The sequence below is a fragment of the Myiozetetes cayanensis genome, unplaced genomic scaffold, assembly GCF_022539395.1.
Source record: "Myiozetetes cayanensis isolate MyiCay16 unplaced genomic scaffold, myiCay2020 scf3, whole genome shotgun sequence".
Classification (NCBI taxonomy): Eukaryota; Metazoa; Chordata; class Aves; order Passeriformes; family Tyrannidae; genus Myiozetetes; species Myiozetetes cayanensis.
In genome coordinates this window covers 44,624,760-44,647,848 of record NW_026087521.1, presented here as the reverse complement: position 1 = coordinate 44,647,848, position 23,089 = coordinate 44,624,760, and the positions used below count along the sequence as shown (strand labels likewise).

General features: G+C 40.6%; 1 protein-coding gene across 2 annotated transcripts in view; it reads left to right on the top strand.

Annotated features, from left to right (window-relative positions):
* Positions 1–9,141: 9,141 nt before the first annotated feature.
* The window catches only part of EEA1 (early endosome antigen 1), a 74,574-nt gene continuing 60,626 nt past the window's right edge, over positions 9,142–23,089 (top strand). The window contains exons 1-3 of one of the 2 annotated variants that reach the window (XM_050324153.1): positions 9,142–9,286; positions 18,112–18,204; positions 20,781–20,903. In XM_050324153.1, coding sequence (XP_050180110.1) covers positions 9,263–9,286; positions 18,112–18,204; positions 20,781–20,903 — 240 coding nt within the window. In that variant the 5' untranslated portion in view covers positions 9,142–9,262. The remainder of the gene's footprint in view (positions 9,287–18,111; positions 18,205–20,780; positions 20,904–23,089) is intronic. The other variant, XM_050324154.1, reaches the window with a different exon arrangement.

Sequence of the window (23,089 nt, the reverse complement as noted above, 5' to 3'; positions counted from 1 at the left end):
CACCCCTTTTAGTACATGCATGACTGCATTGTTAAAAGCAGTCTTAATCACTCACTGAGAAAAACGTTATGATCATTTCTCCCTTTTAGTTGTTAAGTGGAAGCCTTGGGAGTTGTGACTCAGAGCCTGTGTGCTATGACAAGCCCATAAATATTTTAGTAGATTTTTAGCTAGTTATAGGAGCCCCCTGCATCTTGTTCCTTCTGGTATAGCTATAAAATCTTCCTGGTATAGTAATGGTAAATTTCTCGGGTTTGTACTGTTCTAGAAATCACTGCTTTGCAGAGACATTTGACCTAAACTTTACACCAAAGAAGAGAAGCATTTTTGGGAGGCAGCTGACTTCTAGCAGGGAATAGGGCAAAACAGATCCTGGGCTGGAGGAAACCCATCCTCCATTTTGCCTTTGCTCCATAGTGGTGTTGGATATACCATGCACGCAGTGGTTTGCCTGATTTACGAGCGTAGGGCAGTGAAATAAGGAAAAAGAAGTGGTAAGAGTAAATTAGAAGGTTCTGGACAGCTTCCTGGAAAGAGGATGAATGGGTCTGAGGTTCAATATAGGATTAGGATCCCCTTGAAGGCTCTCCAGATACAGTTAAGTATTTTTTATTTCCTACTGTGAAGCATCAGCCACAAAAATACATGTAGTCTACTTATTAAATGTAAATACCTAAGGATGAAAGAGATAAACAACAACAAAATCTCCAGGTAAATGGTGTACTAAAACATGCTTCGAAAAGGCACTTGGAATCATCATATGATCTGCCCTTTGGGCTGTGCTGGTAGAGGTAGAAGGGTAGAATGGCTCAGAGGTCCTCTGCTTTAGCAGGAACTGCTGTGATGCATTATCTCCATCAGATGACAATAGTTTTCTTTCAGCGTCTCTGCCTAGGACTGGATAACCAGCTTTTTGTTTCTTGGGCTGCAATTGTTGGGAAAAGTATTGCCATCAGCTGTAGGTCTTAGAAATATCCTTTGATATATGGAAAGGAAATGCGATTTGTTTTGAGACAGTGTCGCTCCCCTGGTGTGTTGCTTGATGAATGTAGTCTCTTGATGGAGGTATGCTGCCATGGGGCACAGCCTGTGTCAGCTCAGCTTTCAGAGAATGACACAAACCACTGTGGAGGAAGCAGACGTTCCCAGTGGTATCACAAATAAAGAATGGACAGGGACACATTTGGGAAGAAGGGCATGCTAAAGACCCTAGTAAAACTGCATTTGGTGGGTTCAAGGGAGGATTCAGTGAGAGCAGAGATGAAGAGAGAGCCTTGCTGGGAGATTGCTCTGGAGAAGAACAGAGAAGCTCCAGAGGCCTCCCCAGCCATCACAGGCTGTTGGGTGGTTCAGGTTTTGTGTGATGACCCTACAGATGCAAAGGAGTGTAACTTGTAGAGCTGAAATCCCATCCATCCTCTGGATGAGTCCTAAACGATCCTAAAAGGTCACTGTGAAAGAGCAAACAGTAACTGTACAAAATTCTAGCCTTTACATAGTTTTGTCTTGGTAGGAAATAGCCAGGACCTTGTCAGTTGAAAGTGGACTGTATGTACCGTCATGTTAAAATCGTGTAACTGTTTTTGTGATGCAAAGATGCTATAGTAGCCAACACAACAATTTGAATTTCTGACTGCAACATCTGTTTAAAATATCTTTGATATTCTCAAAAAATTTTTCGATTTAGTAACCTCATTCAGCATCAATTTCTGCTCAGATCTGAGAGCACCTTTTAATATCTACTATTTCTTACATTCATAAAAACAGTACTTAAACATCAAATGATCCTTTAGAAATGTAAGACTCATGGATCACTTTGGTAAATTGCTTATAGCAACTAATTACTCACCACTCCACAAAACTCCTTGTTTTAAGCCCTTCCTTGCAAAGCCCCCATGAGACAGATAGCTCCATATCTAGTATCCCAATATTTAGAGTACAAAATTATGAACCTGAATGTATATTTTTTTCTTTCTAGATCCCATGTATTTATAAGGCACAGGTCTCCTTTTGAGACCTCAGAGTTGAGACCAGGTTGAGTGGTTGGCAACGGTCTCATACATGTATCTCTGACAGATACATGAACACACTGTCTGCCTTTCCATGTCAGCAGAGCCCCAAGTTGTGTTTCTACCCAACAGAAAACCCAGCCCTTAATGGGAATCAAGTCAGGATGACCAAAAAAGCCTAGCCCAGTCATGAATCCTGTGTAATGGTTCTTGTCTTTCTTTAGTGTAGACTGGAATATTTGATTTCAACACCTCACTGTGGTCAGGTCCTACTGTGTGCAAGGGGGTCGAGGGTCCAGCCTTCAATATCTGACACCTATTGGGAGATTTCTATGAATGTCTTGAAACACTGAATTCCTGCTCATTTCTTTTTTCAGCCTTGGGCCAGGCAATAAAATGGATTTCCTGTACAAATTGGCTGTGGACATCATATTGCTAGGCAGCTGAGAAATGCTGTGGCAGTAGATGACCCTTGCCTCCTTCCTAAAGAAAAATGACATTTTTATCCTTTTCTTTTTGCAGCTATACTGCCAGTGTCTGTGAATACAGTATACAGGCTTAAAAATTATTGTCTAATTGCCTACCAAAAAAAAAAAAAAAAAAAAAAGATTTATTATTTGCTATGGGAAATCTCTGTATCTGATCAGAAATGTCTAATATGAATAAAATGCCCTAACTTCAAAGTCTACACTTGAATTTCCATTTCTTTCTCTTCCAAATCACCTGGCAAACTCATCAAGAGATTTTGGTGCACAAAACTCATATTATAGCAAAGTACTTAAATCACCACTGAGAACTTTTTCAGATTGGAGGATTTTAATTGGTTTTGTAATCTTAAATCTTAAAAAAATATTTTCTTCGTATGATTCTTCTCTTGTGTATTTGGTTTTAAAACTTTTGGAGGCAGAAATGGCCTATCCTACAGCCTTCTGCAATATGTAGTATACCAGTTTGGAGGAGCCATTTCAGTATCATTATAATGCCAGGCTGGAAGTAAGGACTGAATACTTATTTCTTTGGAGCAGATTGGCATCATTGACATTGCTCTTACCATTACAGCTGACAATTATCTATGAAAAGAGAGGTATGGAGACCAGGCTGTGGTTACATGGCTTGGTAAATCTGTCTTCAGAGTACTTAACAGTAGATCAGAAAAACAGTTACTAGCTCAAATAGCAAAATTCCAGGTTTTGTGCAGACTTATTCTACCTAACAAAACACGTTAAAATTGTTTTAAAGCAATAACTTTCTTCTGGACAGCTTTAAATGGGTTTTTATGGGGGAGATTTTTGCCTGCAATCAGCTTTTAGTCAACAGAAAGTATAAAGTTGCTTTAAAAAGGTAACTCATGCTCTTTTTAGCTCAGAAGATACAGAAATTCAGTGGTGCATATGTATTTGTTCCAGATGAAATTTATATTGTTAGTTGACCCAGTAATGCATGTAGCTGGCATTAATGATAGGGAAGCCTCAGCTGTTGAAGGGTTGATTCTTGATAACTATATATAAATGTAGCATTTCATCATCCTACAGGAAATGCATTTGTTACTTTTTCCTTCATTGATTCCCAGTGCCTCTTTGCCCTAGGCTTTGGTATATACATTTTATTTTCCATTAAAAAAGTAGGTGGGTGTTTTTTTGTGTGTTGTTTTTGTGGGGTTTTTTTTGTGTTTTTGTTTTTGTGTGTTTTTTTTTTTTTGGTTTTGTTTAGTTGGTTGGGTTTTTGTGGGGTTTTTTGTTCATTTTTTTTTACTTCAGTATTTTATGAAATTACAAATCTTACCTGTTCTATGCCAGGAGAAGAAGATGATGAATGAAAGGTTCTACTCATTACTCTTTTAGTGTGAACATTGTAGCTCAAAAAACCCCAAAAGCTTAACCTCTCAACAAGAGAGTTTTTTAATCCTCCTTTACTTACACCCAAGATTCTTCCTCATGTCCAAATCATTACTGCAATTGCTACATAGACAGGTTTGGCTAGTACTGCAAGAAAATCAAGGGCTGGCCAGCCAGCATTTAGCAGTGTAATGCTGTACAGCATAAAAATAGCATTTTGGTTTCTAGATGCAGTAGATTTCTAACATTAAAATACAAATCTAGAAGACTTTGAGAGGTTAACTTTATAATAATAGATGCCATTAAGCATTAATGTAAGATTAGTGTAATGCTATGGGAGTATTTGTTTACTGTTTTAAGAAAGCCTGTCAAACTCCTTTTATAGTTAAAATTTGCCCTCTTTGTTTAGCGGCCTGTATTCTGGCCATTTAAAAATATTAGGCTGAATTGCTGATGCAATGCATGTACACAGTGAGTCTCAACAAAGCCAGCATTTACTGCGTCTACTTATATACAAAGCCATGAACAAATAGAGCATTAATGTTCAGAGTGTTGGAGTCCGTGCTGTATGGACTTTCCTATATTAAACCACCCTCCTCTCCCCCCCCGCAAAAAAACCCAACAAAACCAACAAACCAAAACCACCAAGTGAAAGCTTGTTAATGCATTTGGTTAGATTTTTGTTTGAAAAAAACCCAACCCAAGTCAGATCTTCAGCATTTTCTGTAGATATGCAAAAGGGTAACCAAAATGATGCCCGTAACTACTATCATTAAATTTTCATATATGACATTGAAAATTCATCTTATGTTTCTGCTGTAACTAGGAAAGTCCTACTAAGGTTAATTTTAGTAATCAGTAATACTGACATCCCCTGCAACCTGCATAATTAGTTTCCCTACTTATTTCATTTGGCATTTCAAGCATTTTCTTCAAAATCTTTGAAATCGTCTCAAACATGCCTAGACTGATGGAGATGAGTAAGTTTGGGTCTAAGAGCAGCGAAAGAGAAACTACACATGTATATTAGCACATGCCAAAGTGAGAAGATAAGTAACCCCAAGAAATCTGCTCTCTAAATTACTGTAATTTTAGTCTGCAGTGGAATTCCACAAACCCGTTTTCTTGTTCGTTTTCACCCATTTTGTGTGCCATTAACTGGAAAGTGCCTAGAAGACTTGCCAGCAAGTCCTAATGTCTCTGGAGTAATTGGATCGGAATGGCCATGGTATCACCACAGCTTTTTATGGTGGAATTTGTTTCATGGCAGGCTTTCAACTTTATGGAGAATAATTTCTTAGCCGAGGCATTTGGCAAACAGTGCTCTGCATGACTCAGCAGCAGATCTTCTCCATCTCAGACTTGGTTATATTAATATCAGGTTTATTTTTTCCATGAACTCACACATATTTATGAGTTAAGTTCTCTTGCATGCTGCTGGGCCTTCTCTAGTTCCAGTGCCTGTGTGTTCAGCTACTCCACCAAAGCTACATGGCATAGACTACATAGGGATTCAGTCTTGAGGTGAACAGAAAAAAAAAATCAGTGAGTGGAGAAATTTTTTTGGTTTTAATAGAGACAATTCTGTTATTTCTGTCCTTAATTGGAGTTTCCTGGGGACAGTTGTGCCAATTTAACAGCATTCAGGTTCTGTCACACTAGAATGAAGACTAGAACACTAGAATGACTGGGTAGAGGTGAAAGATCCATGTTTATGCTACTGGAAAGATCAGCAAGTCAAGCTCCTGTGCAGCTCTGAACTGACCACAGCACATCCTGTCTCCTCTGTGGTGGGGACCCTGAGTGGCCTTGGAAAGACAGAAGAAGAAGTTTCTGTAAAGGTGAAGCTGTGGGATATGTTCTTCACAGGACAATAGAATTCATGTCTTTCACTGCTCATAACTCATTTGCTTACCATCACCTAATTGATTGCCAATAAATTTGCTAATTTACTAAATATTAGTAGTAATATTGGACTCTCCTATAATGCTCTTCATCACAAGATTCCAATTTCTTTTCACAATAGAGAGTATTTCCTTTTTTGTAGCTGGGGGATGTTACTCAGAGGACCAGTTTTGGGCTGAGTACAAAATTATGCACTAGTGGCCAAAGCCACAAGTTAATCTTGATTTGTTAACACCACTTTAAAACCACCCTAAATATTTTTCCAGACTAAACACATTTGTTTCTTGTAATAAAGCTGAGGGGGAAACAAAAGGTCAATAACAAAATATTGAGAGTTCAGTCTAAACTATCGAATTGTTTTGAAGGCAAGATAGATTTTAACACTTAGCCATTGTCCATTTTAAAGTACATTCCTACATAAATAGTGAGATCAGTAACAGAGTTTCATATTTTGAGAACTCTGAAAAGCCTTTTAGCTGTTCTTAAGTGTATATCTTAGTTCTCCTATGGCTACTGTGGAGCAGATGTACCCTATATATACAGGTGACAGGCAGGGAGGCAGCCTTAGCACTGTCTGGCAAGGTCCATGTGCCCCCATTATATAGCAGTGGCCCATCTGTGCTGCTAAGCAGTTCTGCCTTCAGTTGAAAATGCGTTTTTTCCCAAAGCTGCACTTCACAAATCTTCCAAATTTTGTCATATCCTTTTCATAGAATCATTAAGGTTTGTAAAGACCTCGAAGATCATCAAGTCCAACTTCTGACCAAATAAACCGCCATGTCAACTAAACTATATCCTTTAAACAGCCTGTGTTCAACTGAGTTTCATAGAGTTTAACTTGAGGAAGAAAGCTTCAGAAAAAGTTATAGGCAAATTTGAAGGCTACTTGGTGAAAGTATATGAACAGCACATAGTGACAGTCAAAAATGTACAGTTAAAGAGCTAGGAAAAAGAATGCTAACTGGAGGCTGATTTTATAAACAGGATACTTAAAAACAAGATCTTGGAAAAATGGGTACTTTTCCAGTGTACCATGTCATGAACCCAAGGAGCTTGTGATGAAGAGACTTTGAGGTCAGGAATTTACATGACTGAAAATAATCATCTTTATAAACACTAGAAACACGCAGGACAATAGGCCAGAAACTTTGCAAATTTATAGGCCACAAGTCTAAGCAAGCTGTGGATATACATTATGTTCCTTGCCGTTTTGTACGAAGTGATGGTGGTTCCTTGTAGCACCCAGTTGTGGTAGAAGATTGTGTGGATACCAATTATTGTGAGCCACGGTCCAGAAATCACTGCTTTTTATTTGGCTATATGCATAGCCATTAAAGCAAACAACCAAACTACAACCTCCCCAAACCCCAACAAAACCCAGAAGTTATCTGTTGGAAGATATGAGAGGTGCTGGTGCTTGCAGGCACATCCTAAATACTGCTTGTACAGTCAAAAGACTGATTTTAGTTCTCTACTGAAATAAAGGCATGCTGACTTTGGCAGGTGTGCGAGAGGTTGATATAGTTCAGACTTTCAGCCTTCAGCTTCTGTTTAGAGGATAATGTATCTGTTCCTACTTGGTTTCTGAAAAATCTCTACTGTGATTGTGATCTGAGACTTTCCACTGCCAATGGATTACTTAAAAAGGCACCTTTTAATCCTCCTGTCACCAAACCCTTCACAGAGTTTATGAGCTTGGATGAAATGAAATTTCACAGCTCCCTTGTCTGAGGACAGAGCCTATATACTAATATAGCCTGAGACTTCAATACTAGGACAGGCCATGGTATGAATTCATAAGCATTACCATATGCACAATAATTAAAACCAAGGACATACACTGGAAATGAGACAGATTTAATATTTCCCCCCCTAGATCTCTGCCCCAAGGGTGAATTTTTATGTGCATTCTCTGGTATGGAATAAAGGCAGTCACACTGCAGTCTTTCCTTACAGGCAGGAATCAATAAGGTGTCTCTCTCATCTCTCTGGCCACCTGATTAAATTTGTAGGAACTTCATATCTTTGAGCTTTATCTGGCTCTGTTGTGTTTGATTGAAATTGGCCCATGGATTGTTAAGTTACTGAAGGAATGATGGTTGGACAGGGAAACAGACACATATGTTCACTCAAACATCCACACTCATGTATTTCCTTGCTAGACTTGTCTAAGAAACTCCTCCTGCAGTGTAAGACTTTTAACTAGTGTTCTCAAATCCCTATCATCTTCCTCTGAACACTCAGGAATTGCTAACCTAGGACAGTAAAAAATGTGCTGTAAAGATGGGCTGCTTAAAGTTACTTGGGTATGGCAAACTGAGCACTCCAGCAGTTCATGGCCTAGGCTGTCACTTGCTCTTGTTGAAATATCTGGTAAAGGGAGTGAGATATTAAAATTTGCAGTAATTTTGATTAGCTTTAGAGCAAATGTCTACAGTCTGCCTAGATATTTAAGGATCTCTACAGCTGTACAAAACCAATTCTATTCCCATTATTAATTCCATGTACAAAATTCAGAAACAAACCTAATTGCCAAATTTCAAAGCTATTTTATACTATGGACACGTGAAAATCATGTCTTGTGTGTGATCATTCATCAGCTGAAGCCATTACCCACTGTGTGTGTGCTCTTAACCTGCCTCAGTTGTGGACCTAATGACAATAACAGGAAACACACTGGAACCTGTAGATGGAGCAAACTGAACTCAGCCATGTAATGCTGCCTTGCCTCAAGCTTTAAGCTGTGACAGCCAAATCCTTCTGGTCATGTGCTTGTAACTCATGCAAAGTCTGAGGATTTTAAGAGTGCTTGGAAATGTCAACTTTTGAGTAGAAAAATGTTTTTGATCTTTGCAGCACAACTGGTGCTCTGCTAAGATGTCCTCTTCTGATATTTAAAAAACAACCTCATGCCACAAGATCGTATTTTCAGTCGAGGGCTTGAAGGAAGGAACTGTTCCTTCAGAATTACATTTCCAGTTATCCAAACAAGTGTGGTTCAACAACCCTCACTGAGCGCGCATATCTCAGTACTTTCAGTGCCGCAGTGGTAAAAAAGTAACACTTTGCACTTTGCCTCACCCAGTGAGCCCTGAGACACCTCCGCCCTCCTCCCCCGCCCTGCCCTCCACAGCCGGGACCCCTCTCGGGCGGCGGAGACCCGGGCAGAGCGCACCGAGAGCTGCGGCGCTGGGCCGGGGCGGCGGCCCGGGCCCCCACGGGACCCCATCCCGTCCCGCGGGGCAGCCCCCAGCGCCCCCTGCACCTCTCTCTATCCCCTTTCCCTTCCCCCGGCTCCCCGTGGCCGGGCGGCGGCCGCAGCCCCGTCCTCACGGGGCCCGTCCCTCCCCGGGGCGGGGCGCGGTGGCGGCCCCGCCTCCCCGGCCGCGGCGGCTGTCACGGGGCGAGCGGGCCGCACCGGGCTCCTGCGGGGCGGGGGCGGCGCTGCGCGGGGCCCCGCGGCTTCCCTTCGGTCTGGCCAAGGCCGCCCGGCGGCATCCGCGCTCTGCCACCATGTTCAGGCGGATTCTGCAGCGGGTAAGGCAGCGAGACCCGCTCCAGCGGCGACGGCGGCGTGCCGTGCCCTGCCCTGCCCTGCCCTGCTCTGCCCCGCCGTGCCGTGGAGGTGCCGCTTCCTGGTGTCGGCCGGGATCGGGGCTGCGCTTCCCGCGGCGGAGCCGGAGCCCCGGGCCGGCACGGCCCGTGCTGCGGCGCAGGGTGCGGGGTAGGGCCGTGGCGGCCGGCGAGGCCGTGAGCTTGTCTGCCCCCGCCCCTTCGCCGGGGGACGGCCCGAGCCCCGACGGCCCGGGCCCGCGGTGCCGGCTGGGGGCGGTGTCGCCCCCCGGGCTGGGCGGAGGCGCTGGTGACGGGCGGGCTGCGGGTTCCCACGGCAGGGCCTGTCGGAGGGGCGCAGGGCGGCCCGACCCAGCGTGGTTCCTTCCTTCCCTTCCCGCAGCGCGGCGACGTCTCCGCCCGCCGCCAGTGCCCGTCGCCGCGGCCGCCCGCGCACAGGGCAGGGTCAAGGGAAGCCCAGTGCGGGGAGAGCCGCCGCGGGGACCCGCCGTGATTCACCCGGGAGGCCGGCAGGCAGCGGGCTCATAACACTGAAAACCAGCCCGGCCGCAACTGTCCGCCTGTCTGCCGTGTTTTAGGAACCGGCTTTTCCGGCACCCCTGCCTGGCTCGGAAAGCCAAGTTGTGACACCGGTTTATGAAACCCTTCTCGCCTCCCCGGGTCCCCGCGCATCCCCGCGGCGGTGCCAGCCGCCTTGCGGGGCGCCTGCGGCTCGGGCGGGAGCTGCCGGGGAGGCGCTGGCGCGGGGCAGGTGCCGGCTGGCTCCGGCTCCGGCAGTCCGTCACCGCGGGTGCTCGGCTGGGGAATGCACCGAAAAGGGTTGAGTCACGCCGGCGGTGGGCAGGCAGAGCTGCAGATCCCGCACCGCGGGAGAGCGGTGTCGGTGTCATGCAGGAGGCGCTCACGCATAGTGGAGAAATCGGATGCTCGCCCCGTTTTATCTGGTGTTGCTTCCAAAGCATACTGTCTGCCTAACACCTCTTATGAAGGGGTGTTTGATTGGAAAGGTTGGCGTGCTTTCCTTATCTGCCATGCGAGGAAGAATTACTACAGGAATGAGAGTTATCACAGGGGAATAAAGTAAGCACACTGCCAACTTTTTCAATGTAAAATATGCTTCAAATTGTTTTTCGGTGATAGACCCTGAGCAGGTGAAGAACTTGGCCTATTTGGAGCTTCGTGTTTACAAGGAAGAACTTCCTTCCCTAAGTTTGATGGGAAGCCCTGCTAACGAGCAGGGAAACTTAGTGCAGACCTAATTAAATGTTGGCAGTAGGTAACTGGGTGTTTATTGATTCTAAGAGGCCGTCGAGGAAAGCTTCTGTGAAAGAGGAAAAAACTTGATACAGTGCCAAAGGATATTTGCCCCTAAGTATAAACACAGCTAAACAGTTCCTATACAAATCTAATAAAATTGGTGAGAAAATTTTTGTGCGTTAGACATCTTTTCTGAAAACTTTGAACAAATAACTATTCTCCAGTTGCTCCTGAAAATTACAAGATCACAGCAGAGCTAATTGTCAACAAAGGTGAAACAGACTTTTTCCTGCCCAAAAATGAAATAGAGAAATGCCAAGATTTTTAAAGGTGTTAATCTTTTACTTGGTGAAAATAACTGTGCTTTTAAAAATCTACCTCTTATTAAAAGGGACAGTAGGCATTTTGTAAAAATAGTGATTGCAAGCACAACCTCATACATACATACCTTTTTGACTTACAGTCTGGTTGGCAAGTTGTGAAAAATACTTCTACTGTGCTTTCATATTAAAAGTGAACTTTTGGGAGCTGTCAGATATTTTCATAAAGAACATAATTATTCAGATCTTTCATGTGTCTCATCAGTAATTTGAAGGCTAAGGAACCTCCTCTTGATCCTTTTCTTGTGCATCGTTAATATAACTGGCAAAAAACTCCCTGCCTTCCATTCACTGAAACATAGTTTCTTATATATCTATTTGGTTTATTAATTGATTATAGGGGATACCATCCTTCCTAGTCCAAGAGCTAGTCATTACTGGTGATATAACTTGAGTTGTGAAAGAATGTTTTTTAAAAAGGAATTGTTTATTAAATTCGGTTTTGTTGTAACTCAGATGGCTGTCAAGGAGGATCACAGGTACAAAGATATGGTTTATAGTTTTAGTTACTTGTTTGAAGTTCTGATTCCTGATGTTTTGAAACATCAGATGTTTCTTTGTTATACTGCTTCTGTACCTGGATCACCTTTTTTTTCTCTTCCACAGTTGTAATTTCTGTTTTTAAAAGTACCTTCACTGTGAATTTGAATGGTATATTTTCAAAATAGAAAGTATTATATATTTCGCATTGCTCATTTAGTTTTTGAAGTTAGTATCTCCATGTGGTCTTCAATTAGATCCACATTTTAGGTTCTTTTCTTACAAACTGTTTCTAAATTTTGTGTATGTTTTTGGTGTGACATCTCAGGGGTCCATCTGTTTTGTACATTTGTACCATTAAAGCCCTTTTCATTCATTCTTACCGTTTCTTTGTTTCATATATTGTCATGCTGATCTAGAAAAAGGTGGTCTTTCCCAAAAGGTCTATGTGGATTTTCTGAAATCTGTGTGGAATGTCTGAGGCACAACTTTCCTGCTCAGAGAGTTTGGGTTTTATCAGTGGATTCCTCGTAGAGCTGTCTTTTCTTTGTTGTGTTCAACTCTGAATGCCCTTTGTGGGCATTATGTCCTCTCTGTTGTTCATCTCTAGTGGGCCAGTGGCTGTTGCCTCTGATCTGTTAAAGCAGAGCTCACTTTTTGTATTTGCAAGGAGGAGGCATTTATTTTCAGCTGACAGAAAACTGATTACTTTGACCTCCTTCTGAGAATTCTTACCATTACTCATGTTTTTAAGTGAAAGGCTCATCTACTGGGCCAGTGACTACTGTTTACATTAATTTTTATCTTCATTCTTTGTGTTTAACTGGATGTCTACAACTGTTGGCAACTGTGCTGTGGTTAAATGGTAAGTTTCTTTTGCTCATTGTTTCTAACTAATGTTTGAATTCTTGGTCTCGAGGCCTTGGGGGAGAACAGGAATTTGCAAGCGTTTCTGTAGTTCAGGTAGTCCAGTCACCTTTCTCTTACTCCAAGCTTGGGAACAGATATATTTGCTTATCTGGGATGCATTGCATCTCATGCCTTACGTATGATTTTCTTTTTACATTTATAATCGCAGGGCTTGCTAGATAGCATATTTACTTGGATGGATGCTGAAATGCAACTGTGCTTGTACCCTCTCCTGAGGAATCAGAGGGAGCATGTGTGCCCATTCTTGGGTGTAAGGTCTAATTTTGTGAAAGTGATGGCACAATGGGAAAGAAAGGCTTTATGCCCTGTGAAGTCAGGAGTAGCTTAATTTTACAGAGTCGTAAAGTAGCATCACAGTTCTTTAGAAGTAAATGATATTAATGTTCTGGTTTGCAGGTTACCCTGTTTCTAGCTCTGAGAGTTGTTTGATAACAGCTTTGGCCTTCTTACCCTCTCATTCTCCTGTCTTGCTTGTTGCTTCAGGACCTTTTTATGGTTGTACTAGTACCCTTATTTTGTATTTAAATCTGTACTGGATGAACTGTTTAAGTCTGTATTTGTTCACATTTTCTCAAGGCTTTACATATTTTTTCAAAGGTTTTAATTTATTCTGAATTTAAAACTGCTGAAAAGAGTATCATAACTGAAAGGAATGTAGCTACAGACAGATACATGAATATGCAAAAATGATGCTATAGTGTTCCGTATTTATTCTCAGTCATTTTAAAGCTTAAACTCAAGTCATTCATTATATAATTTTCTCTACCTTTTCAGAAAACAAACTGCAATCATTGTCATCCTTTTTGTTGTTAATGATGTTTCTTTTTATTAGCTTGCAATTTTGAGAAAACACAGAGAATGGCGTTATGAAGTTTAGCATATTGTACAACTGTAGAGCTAGTAGTAGAAACGTGTTTCTTCGCAAAGTAAACAAATGTAACTTGGACAACTAGGAGACAAATATGCTGGATCAAAGAGTAATTTAGCATCAGTTTTTCAACTCCAGGTTTGTCTTCAGGGGTCAAGTGTTAATTTTGTAAAAATACATTTTACAGAAGCCTGTGTGGAAATTTTCTCTTGGGTTAGTAAGTCGTTCAGTTGCTTCCCTGTGAGCCCCTGGTGGTCTAGTGGTAAAGGCGCGGCGCTATCACCGCTGAGACCCGGGTTCGATTCCCGGTCAGGGCCACTCCCGGGCAGGTGGGGCTCGTTAGCCCTTAAAGGCAACCCACCTACGTCCTAAGGACCTCACTGCCACTGTCCAAGCTCGCTTGGCCCCGGCAGATGAACCTTAGGATTAAAGGGTGGGCTCAGTTCCGCGCACACTGTGTCTCACCTAAAAATCCAATGCGCAGGCTGGAAGGTGTAAAGACCTTCCCCGGATCTTCGCTCGCGAAGACTGGCCATTATTTATTATGCTTCCCTGTATAGGCCATCTGAAAACAAAGAGTGGCATTCTGAGTCTTTCCTTAGATCACAAAGTCCAAGTTGTTCAATGTGTTGTGATTTTTTTTTTTAATGGAATGTGATATAACAGTGGTATGTGAGCATAGCTTAACCATGTGCATGAACTGATTTGATGATGCAATGATCGATTGAAAAAAAATTTCCCAATCTCCCATTCTTTATTTGAATGATGAAGGATGTTTAAATTACATTACAGCCTTGAAAGATAAGTTAATTGGATCTTTCATCTTGTCTTCCATAACATCATTCCAATTTTTTTTTTTCCTGCTACTCTGTGTACTTTGCTAATGGGTGCTACGGACTGTAACTTGGCAGTTACTTAATGACATCTTCCCACCCTTCTTTCCTGTGCATGGCACTTACCAGAAAATGCCATCTATTTGTACTAGGCTTTCTAAATCTGACTTGGAATTATGCTTTCTCTTTTAAAGAGTTCACATTGATTTTTGAAAGGTTAAAAGGATTTTACCTGTACTTTATAATAATTTCTATCATATAATGCATGCGATAAGACATGCTGTGTGGTACCTATTAGTGTGATTATAACATGTCTGAAGTATTTCACAAAGCATATACTTTAATCAACCATGTAGTAATAACCCTGTATTTTTAATATAAGAACTTGCATCTTAGAGGTTGTAATAATCTCAAATTTGTAGTGCTAGAACTAGCAGAACTTAATACACGAATCTCAATGCAAAATGCAGTAAGCACTGGTGTGAAATGGGATGGGTGATTAACAATGTACAGTAGTATTGTGTAGGGAGTTATGAGGTGAAGAAAATACTATGTTAATTGTCGTAGAAAATTCTTGGGTTTGTAATGAAATTATTTGTTAGGTGTCCTGAAAGCATCTACTCAGGTATTGCAAAAGTGGAGGTATATGCTGCTGATCTAAACAGACAGTTGGACCATCTGTTACTGCCATTGCCCAGGCCATCGAGTTCTATTCAGGTTGTCCCTCTGCTCGCTTGTTTCTGTCCAAGGCTACGTGAGGGCACATTCTTCAGTTTTTGGAGATGAAGGGTAAAACAAAAGGCTTCCTTTTCATGTAAAGCATTAGTAAAGATATGCATATCCGTTAATGCTGACACTTTCTCCATTTTGAAACATCCCATTTCCACTTGTGCATTTAGGTACTGGGACAGACAGGGGTCCAAGTTTTCTGGCTTTCTAGAACCAAACAGCCACCATAGCTAACTAGCATATGAAAACCTTTTGATTTTTCAGATTTCTAAAGCATTTTTAAAAGTTTCTCTCAATAAGAAATTTATTCTTTTATCATGAGAGTTCATCTCCTTTATGGAAGAAAGCTTTGACATTGACCTCCTAATTTTCCCTTATGTAGACATATCTATCTATGCATCTTCTCTGGATTATTTGTTCTTGCACAAAGTGGATTCACAAGTGAGCCTTACTGCTGGGTTGCATGGTTGTGGATTATGTATTGCATGGAAAGGAACTTCTGAACTATATAAAATGGAGAAAATTGGTTATTGGAACTAAAATTGGAAAAATTGGAACTAAAATTGGAGAAAATTGGAAATAAAATGAAGAAAATGGGATGCAATATTCTGACTTTGCTGTCTTACTGGGAAACTTGGTTACACCTTACCAATTGTTTTAGATATTATTCTGACTGTCAGTGCACACAATCCACATCCTCATTAATGGAGTTACTAAACTTGTATTTCAAAGCTTTCCTGCAGGATGTGTGTTTCTGTGAGCAGCACTTCATAGGCCACAGAACAATTTGGGCAGGAAGGGAGCTCAGGAGCTCTCTAGTCTAAGCTCCTGCTGTGAACAGGACCGGCTTGGAGGTCAGGAGCAGGCTGCTTAGGCCTGGCCTCACGCTGGAAAATATGTTTTTTACATCCAGTGGAACCTCTCATTTCAGCTCTGTGTCTGGTCCTCCCACTGTGTGGTGCTCAAGCCAGCCTGGCTTCTGCTTTTGATGACCTCCTCAAAAGGTGGTGGTATGACTGCTGCTTTGCCCTCCCAAAGCTGTCTCTGCTCCAGGCTGATCCAGCCCTGTTTCCTCAGCCTCTCTTATGGGGAAGATGCTCCATCCCCAGATGTCTTGGTGGCCTTTTCCTCCACTCACTCTGGTTTATCAGTGTCCTCCTTGGACTGGGAGAACTGAAACTAGATGCAGCATCTTGATGCGGTCCAATGGTGCCGGCCAGTGGGGGGTGATTGCTCCTCTTGGTCGTTTGGCAGGGCTCCTGTTAAACAATCCACGGTTCTGGTGTCCCGCTCTGCTGCCAGGGCATGCTGCTGGCTCCTGTTTGGCTTGCTGTCTGACACGAGGCCAGTGACCTTTTCAGCAGGGAGGCCTCTGTTGCTGCCAGGGCTTTTCCCTCCATGGCACAGGACTCTGCATTTGTCCCTGTTGAATGGCATGAGATTCCCAATGGCCTATTCCTCCAGCCCATCTAGGTTCCTCCTAATGGCAGACTGGTCTTCCCAGTTTGATGTCATATAGAAACCTGTTGAGTGTGCACTTGTGGTCCATGCTAGGTTGTGCCTTGTTTACTGTCTATATCAGTGACCTGGAGGACAGTAATTACCAATGCCTTCACTTTGATGTGTTTTGCCATGTGCATTGTATCTCTGCTTACCCCCTTTTTTGCCTCTCCTGTTACTAACTTGCAGAGCTTGCATCACCTTGCCCATTGCTTTTGTATGCTGTACTAGAAGGAAACTACCTGTTCATATTTTCTTTAGAAATATAAAACAGCTAAAATGAAAAAGACATGGACTAGGAAAAACAGCATATGTTGATCACATAAATGTTGACCTCAGAGAAAGCTGGAATGAGGAATGGTTGTCTTCTTTTAGTGTCACCAGGCCCCATAGCTTGTTGTTTCACTCCTCCCCCCTCCTTTTGGCCAGTCTTCAGAGCTTTTCTAAAACTGAAATGTATCTCACTGGGAATTAAGTCCTTCATCAGTAAATTTGACCTTTTTATTATATATTTTTTATTTGATTATTAATAAAAGGGTGTTATCTTTATGAAAGTTGAAAATAGAACATGCTTTTTAAAACAAAGCAGGAAAATGTATTTAATTCTCAAAGTATGGAAAAGCATGTGTGCTGCAGATGCTGTATGAAAGGCCAGATTTGTCTTCAAAAAAAGGATTTATTTGAGCAAGAAAGTTCCAAATCAAGTAAGATTTTGGAGACACCAAGATCTGGAAACTAAAACTATTTTTCTACTCCATCCCTCGCTCTGTAGATTTCAATCTATATATTTAAATTCTTTATTCCTCCTATATTAAAAGATAAAATCCTTTATAACATTACATGTGTTTTCAGATGGGTTAAAATACAGAGGTAGCATTACTTCATCCCATTTGCTGTAAGGGAATTAGATAATGAACTTTTTGTTTGTTGAAACTATGATTGCATATCTGTATTAAGATAATACCTGCTATTTGCTTTGAGAATGCTAACTCTTCTGCCATGAGTCAAGCAGTGATATTCTGGAGATGAGTAGAAGTTGAATGAAATTTAAATCGAAGTTACAGTTAAATAACAATTATAAGAGGCAATCCATCTATTTAGATTTTGAATCATGTACTATTTAAAATTTATTTGCTTGTTTTATCTAAACCTATGGTTTCAAATCAATACTATTTTGATTTTCAGCATATTCATAAGAGTGTATCTTTATAGGCTGTCTTACTGATTAATAGGTTTTAACTTTACCAGAGACTTTATTATTTTAATTTTTTTAGGAATCAAGGTAGCGTACCTGCTTGTGTGCTTGCTGAATCAGCAGGGTCCTCACACTTTAGTTTTCTGTCTTTCAAATATTTAAAGGCTTGTTCATGTTGTAGACAAGTTATTGGAAAGTAGTGTGATACTTTGTAGAATACTTTTTAGATTTTAATATCTAGTGGTTTCCTATAGGATACAGAGACCTAATTTAACATCAGCAAGAGTGATACAAGGGCAGAGTTTAACCAGATTTTTTGTTTTGTGTTGAGCATTCATGAGAGGAAAGGGTTTAAAATCCTGGCCTTTGCTTATGGTGTCTGCTTGTCCCTTTATGTATGGAAAGTCTTGAGTAAAAGTTTTTGTTGAAATGTTGTGCTGAAAATTGTATAATTGCTTGTCAGCTTGTTCGCTTCATTACTGTTGTGAAGGGAAAATACTTCTGTATTCCAGCAAGTAGAAGAGAGGCCTTTGCATAGGATCGATACTATACTTTATTAAATATTTATTAAATATTAAAATGTAAACACTCATTTTTCTCTTCCCCATCTATTTCAGACTCCAGGCAGAGGCGGGTCTCAGAGCTCGGATTCGGATTCATCTGCCACACCTGGAAATGCCGTTGATGTGAACAACGAAGGCTCCTCTGAGGTACTGTGCACCATACATGGGGCTGGCGTTCTAAACCATGGTTGCTGTTGCTGGTTCTCTGCTGCATGAACCTGTTAGGAGCAACTTTTGATGCCCTTCCTAAATAACAGCTGTACTAAATAAATACTTGCAAGTGTCATCTTCTAAAAATTGTTTGTTATTTAAATAAAAAAAAGGAAGGCTAGGCTATATTTATATGTAACTATTAATTAGGTTTATCAGTTTAAGTTGTCACAAGCAATCCTTCCCATAGTTCTAGAGATGAATTATTAAAATTAAAATCAATGAAATGTAAGCTTAAGACTCCTTGTTAGTAAAACTTTTATGAGAACTGAGAAAACAAGGCTTAACTCCATTTTCACCTTGCTTCTGCTAAGCTGTAATGTATACTGGAAACCTCGTCCTTCTCGTGAAATATCAAATATGTTGGGTTTGTTTGGTGTTGGTGTTAAATCTACCACATGTAAATCCCATCAGTTTTTTATATGCTGTATGCCATACTTAATCAGCAGAATAAGTTGTTGTTCTTGCTTCAATCCCACATTATAATGTCTTTGGATTTACAGTGTTGTCAAATATTAACTCTGAAAAATGCAAACTGACTTCGCTGGCTGTTGAAGCTAGTTTGTGCTAATGTAGCCTGATGACCTATCCTGAAAATGTTTTGAGCTTAGTATGCAACTACAGTGCAAGGTTAATTACTCCTATTACAACATTAAAGGGAGGAAAGTGCCCTTTCTTACGCTGAATAAAGTGTGTGACAGTTCAAATACTTCTGTTTGGGCTATGATAAGAGATTAGAGAAACTTTCACTATGCTGTTTAAAATCCTAATGTCCTTCCATCTATGCATCTGCTTGTTTCTGATTTCTTGAAGCTTTATTGCAGTCAGTGTAATCAGACATCCCTTAATATTTTGCTGCATGTTGTACATGTTACATATTTTTGAGTCTAGATCTGTTTTGTATGCATATTTAGCCATACCTGAAACAAATAAATATTCTTAAATTGCAGACTAAAATCTTATTACTTTTGTAGTTAATTAAGGCACGAAAATGTGCAATGAGATAGTTGCTTCTTTCCAAAGTTTGGCTAAAATTGTACAATTCTATTAACATGACTGCAAGATAGCTGACTGTACAGCTGGTGGGTGTCACAAGGTACTAGTACAACAGTATTTTCTTAACATCGGATGAGATTTCAAAGTGGTGTTGGACCTGCACTATTGCCCCACTGGCTTTTCTTGCTACTGAGACAAAATTGGGTCAGACCAAAGACTACTTTGTCAGTCTTGGTTGATATGCATGAATAACATGAAAAAGTATCTTCTGGTTGTCAATAATCCCACTATTTGTTGCATTAGTTACAAGTTGGGTGTTATACTTAGCAAAGAAGTTCAAAGTCTGTTTCAAACTGAGCTCTGCACCTGGTGATGGGTTTTTATTCTCCTCAGATTCTTGCATTACAGCATGCAACTCAAATCTTTGTGTGAGTCTTCCTTTTCCTGCACAGCTGGCTTGAGGTGTTGTTTCTGTTGGAACTTCTCTTCAGGAGCACCATAGTTGGTCTCTGCAGAACGTTTGGTCTTTGTTTTATCATTATGTTCCCACTTGGTTCTCCAGCATTATGTAGTCAGAAATCCATTAACTTGTTTTACTCCAATTTCTTGGCTAGATTTTCTAGTTTGTGTTACTTCAAGATTCAAATGAAGAATAATTATTAGATTGTGCAGATTCATATGTTTTCTACCTCCTCAAGCCTGGTTGAAATAAATCCTGATTTTTGAGAATTGTACTATGAAACAAAACAAATGGGGAGGTCTGAATTCAAAATGCTCAAGAAGAGATGAAAATTTAAGTCCCATCTGTGGCCATATGAGCACTTAGGTCATACATAGGCTCGTATCAAGTCTAAATACCTCTTTTATTCATTGTGCAATGTGCCCAAGGAGGAAATATTTGAGTCTGTCCTACCTGTGTACCTTAGGTCCTAGTATAACTCTGTCTGCAGTGCAGGGTTGCTTAAAATACTCCATGTTTGCAGTGAGTCTACCAGTGAGATTACGCTTTTCTTGGTGTTGTGTGCCTGCATTAGCTAGACAGGTTTGCCTCAGCCTCACCTGCTGCTGTTGCAAACTTGCTTATTAATTTATAGAGGTGTTTCTGCAACCTCACCACACCACCGTTACCTCTCTCTGTAAAACATCTGAACACTCTTATGGGAAACCTCATGATGGATGTGCCCAGTAATGCTCCTTTCACAGTTTGTTACACAGCTTATTCCTCTGTCACATGAAGGGGGTAACAAGAGTTTCTGGAAAATGTATAGCTAGCATGGTGCTAGCTTTTAAGGCATGTTTTAGATTTGTTTATTTTTATGTCCTTAATAACTGTTCCTTCTTGCTTTCTCTATAGTATTATGTGTTTACAAAAGCTATCTTTCTGAAAGGAAAACAGACTTTGCTTTTGATTGTAGAGAACTTTCAGCATAAGAATGTGAACTTTTGATTCCAGATCTGCTTTTTTTTTTTTTTCTTGGTCTTTATTAGTTTCTTAAAAACAAATATACATTTCACAGGGCTTCATCTGTCCACTATGTATGAAAGTGTGTGTAACTCCCACTGATCTGTCTGAACATTACAAGAGTGAGCACACTGGGATAGAAGGAAGACAGGAGCTTCGTGACCTCCCAGCTATTAGTGTGGGTCTTGTTTATTTTGTTTCAATACCTTTGGTAATGGGCTGCTTTAAATGAACCTACATCTTGTGGCTTGGGTGTTAGCTTTTTAAATTGTTTCTTTTGATTCATTGCTTAAACTTAATTTGATCTCTTATGCATGATTCCAAAGTATACATTCAGCAGAAGGATTAAACTATGTGTAGCTTTCTGGTTTGCAGTTGTCTGTCACATGAGACATTTGCAGTATTTGGAAGACTTGCAGTCACTTTTTTTTTTTTTTAACAGCTTTTCCTTGATTTTCTTGTAAATCAGACCATTCCCTTATTTGATTTATTTCACATAAGACTCAGTGTCATGATAAACATGGTACTGGATCTTGCACAGCCTTTGTGAAAAGAAATGTTTTGAGCTCTTACTAGCTAACTTTTTAAACCAGATTTCTAGTGCAAGATAAGGGCATTGGGTAAAAGAACAGAAGCTTCTCAGAAATTCTCAGAAGCTTCTCTTCTTGAATGTGTTTAAGAACTTATATACTGCAGCAACATTATAAAAATAATTATAAAACCAAATTTTTAATGCATAATCTTATGGGAATTTTTATGCCCCCAAGAAAATACAAAGGTTGTTTCAGTTAATAGACATAAATTGTAGTGCATTTCTAAATTCTTCCAGTTAGAGTGTAAAAGCTCACAATTAAAACAAAGTGTGTGGTTTTACACTGCACAATTGGAAGAACTTAAATTCTTTAAGTTAACAGCCTCCAGCTGCACCAGCTATCTGATATTTTTCTGCTGTGAAACTTCAGCAAGTAGATTGGACTGGGGGCAGGCAGCTCGCTGTTCACTAAATGGGTTTGTGTGGAGATGAAGTTTTGCGTTCTTTCTGCCAGTGTTACTTTTTTTGAGTTTTGAAATCAAAGTGTTTATTCTGGACTGTGTGTGTGATGTGATTTTATTGTGTTTGTTGTTGTACACATTTGCTAAGTAGTGCTTTTCTCCTTCCCTATACTTGATGTATATTTGCACTATAGTTTTGAAGGGAAATTTCAAATTGTGAGATGTTATTCTGACAGGCGATGAAAGCCATCAATACATTGATTATTCTAGTGTTAACTTGAGATATCATTTTAAGGGTGAAAGGTCACCTGTTAAAATGAGGATGACCTATACCAAAACTGCCCTGTGCTGCTCTCCTGGAGTGGTGTGGGACCTCCTCAGAGCCAGGACAACTGGAATGTGGCTTTTGATTGACTCCTTACAACCTCTTGTTGAAGCAGAGACCATCTGTAGTGCTGTAATGTGGTCAAGTCAGCTTCTTATTTTTTTTATTATCTGATCACAGTGTAAGGTGCTGTACTTGAATAAGCTGTCGCATTCCTGATGCCATGGTGTCAGTAAATTGTGGAGCCATCAGAGGTGGTTTGATTCCCTGAAGAAGTTACTATTTTATTTAAGCTGCAGGGTTCTTACCCACTTTGGGTTTTTGTTTTTCCACCATTAGTCAGTACTTTTCACTTATCAACAGCTGATTACAGTTTTTAAACTTGATAAAACTTGTGTATTGAGCATAGCACATGAAGTACAAATTCAGTTGTTTCTGGCTGTTGCTGTTTCCCGTTGCTAAAGTTGTGTCTATTTGTACAGTGGTTCAGTAAATATCTGTAAGGGGTGAGAAAAAAAAAAAAGGCAAATATATATAACTATTGGGTTTTTTTCCCAGTTTGATCTTTTATTATATCAGCATGCCTAGAAGCCTTGAAACAGTGGAGAATTCCATTAATTACTATCATCAATGCTAGTATGAAAACTTTCAAATACTTGACTACTGAGAAGCTGATTGTTTGCTGATGGAAAACAATAGTTTGCATTTGTATCGAACACACTGAAACAGCAACACAGCCAGGTTGTCACCCCTCATTCAATCTTTGTTGTTCCTGGGACAGCATTATAACAATGATGTAACATTGTCAATGTCATCTTGTGTAGCAGACATGAAAGTTGCTGGGTTTGGCTAACTTAACTGGTGTTTAGCTTTATTGCTTGTGGATACTACTGGGAAAAGTTCAAATACATTTTATTTGAAACAGTGCTGAAGAGGCTTGCGAGTTCGGGTTTTTTGGCAGGGCATTCTCCTTTAAGCAAGGAGATGGGAGATGTTGCAAGCCAGTGTTTGGTCACACTTTGAGGGATTGTTACTTGGTTAACAAA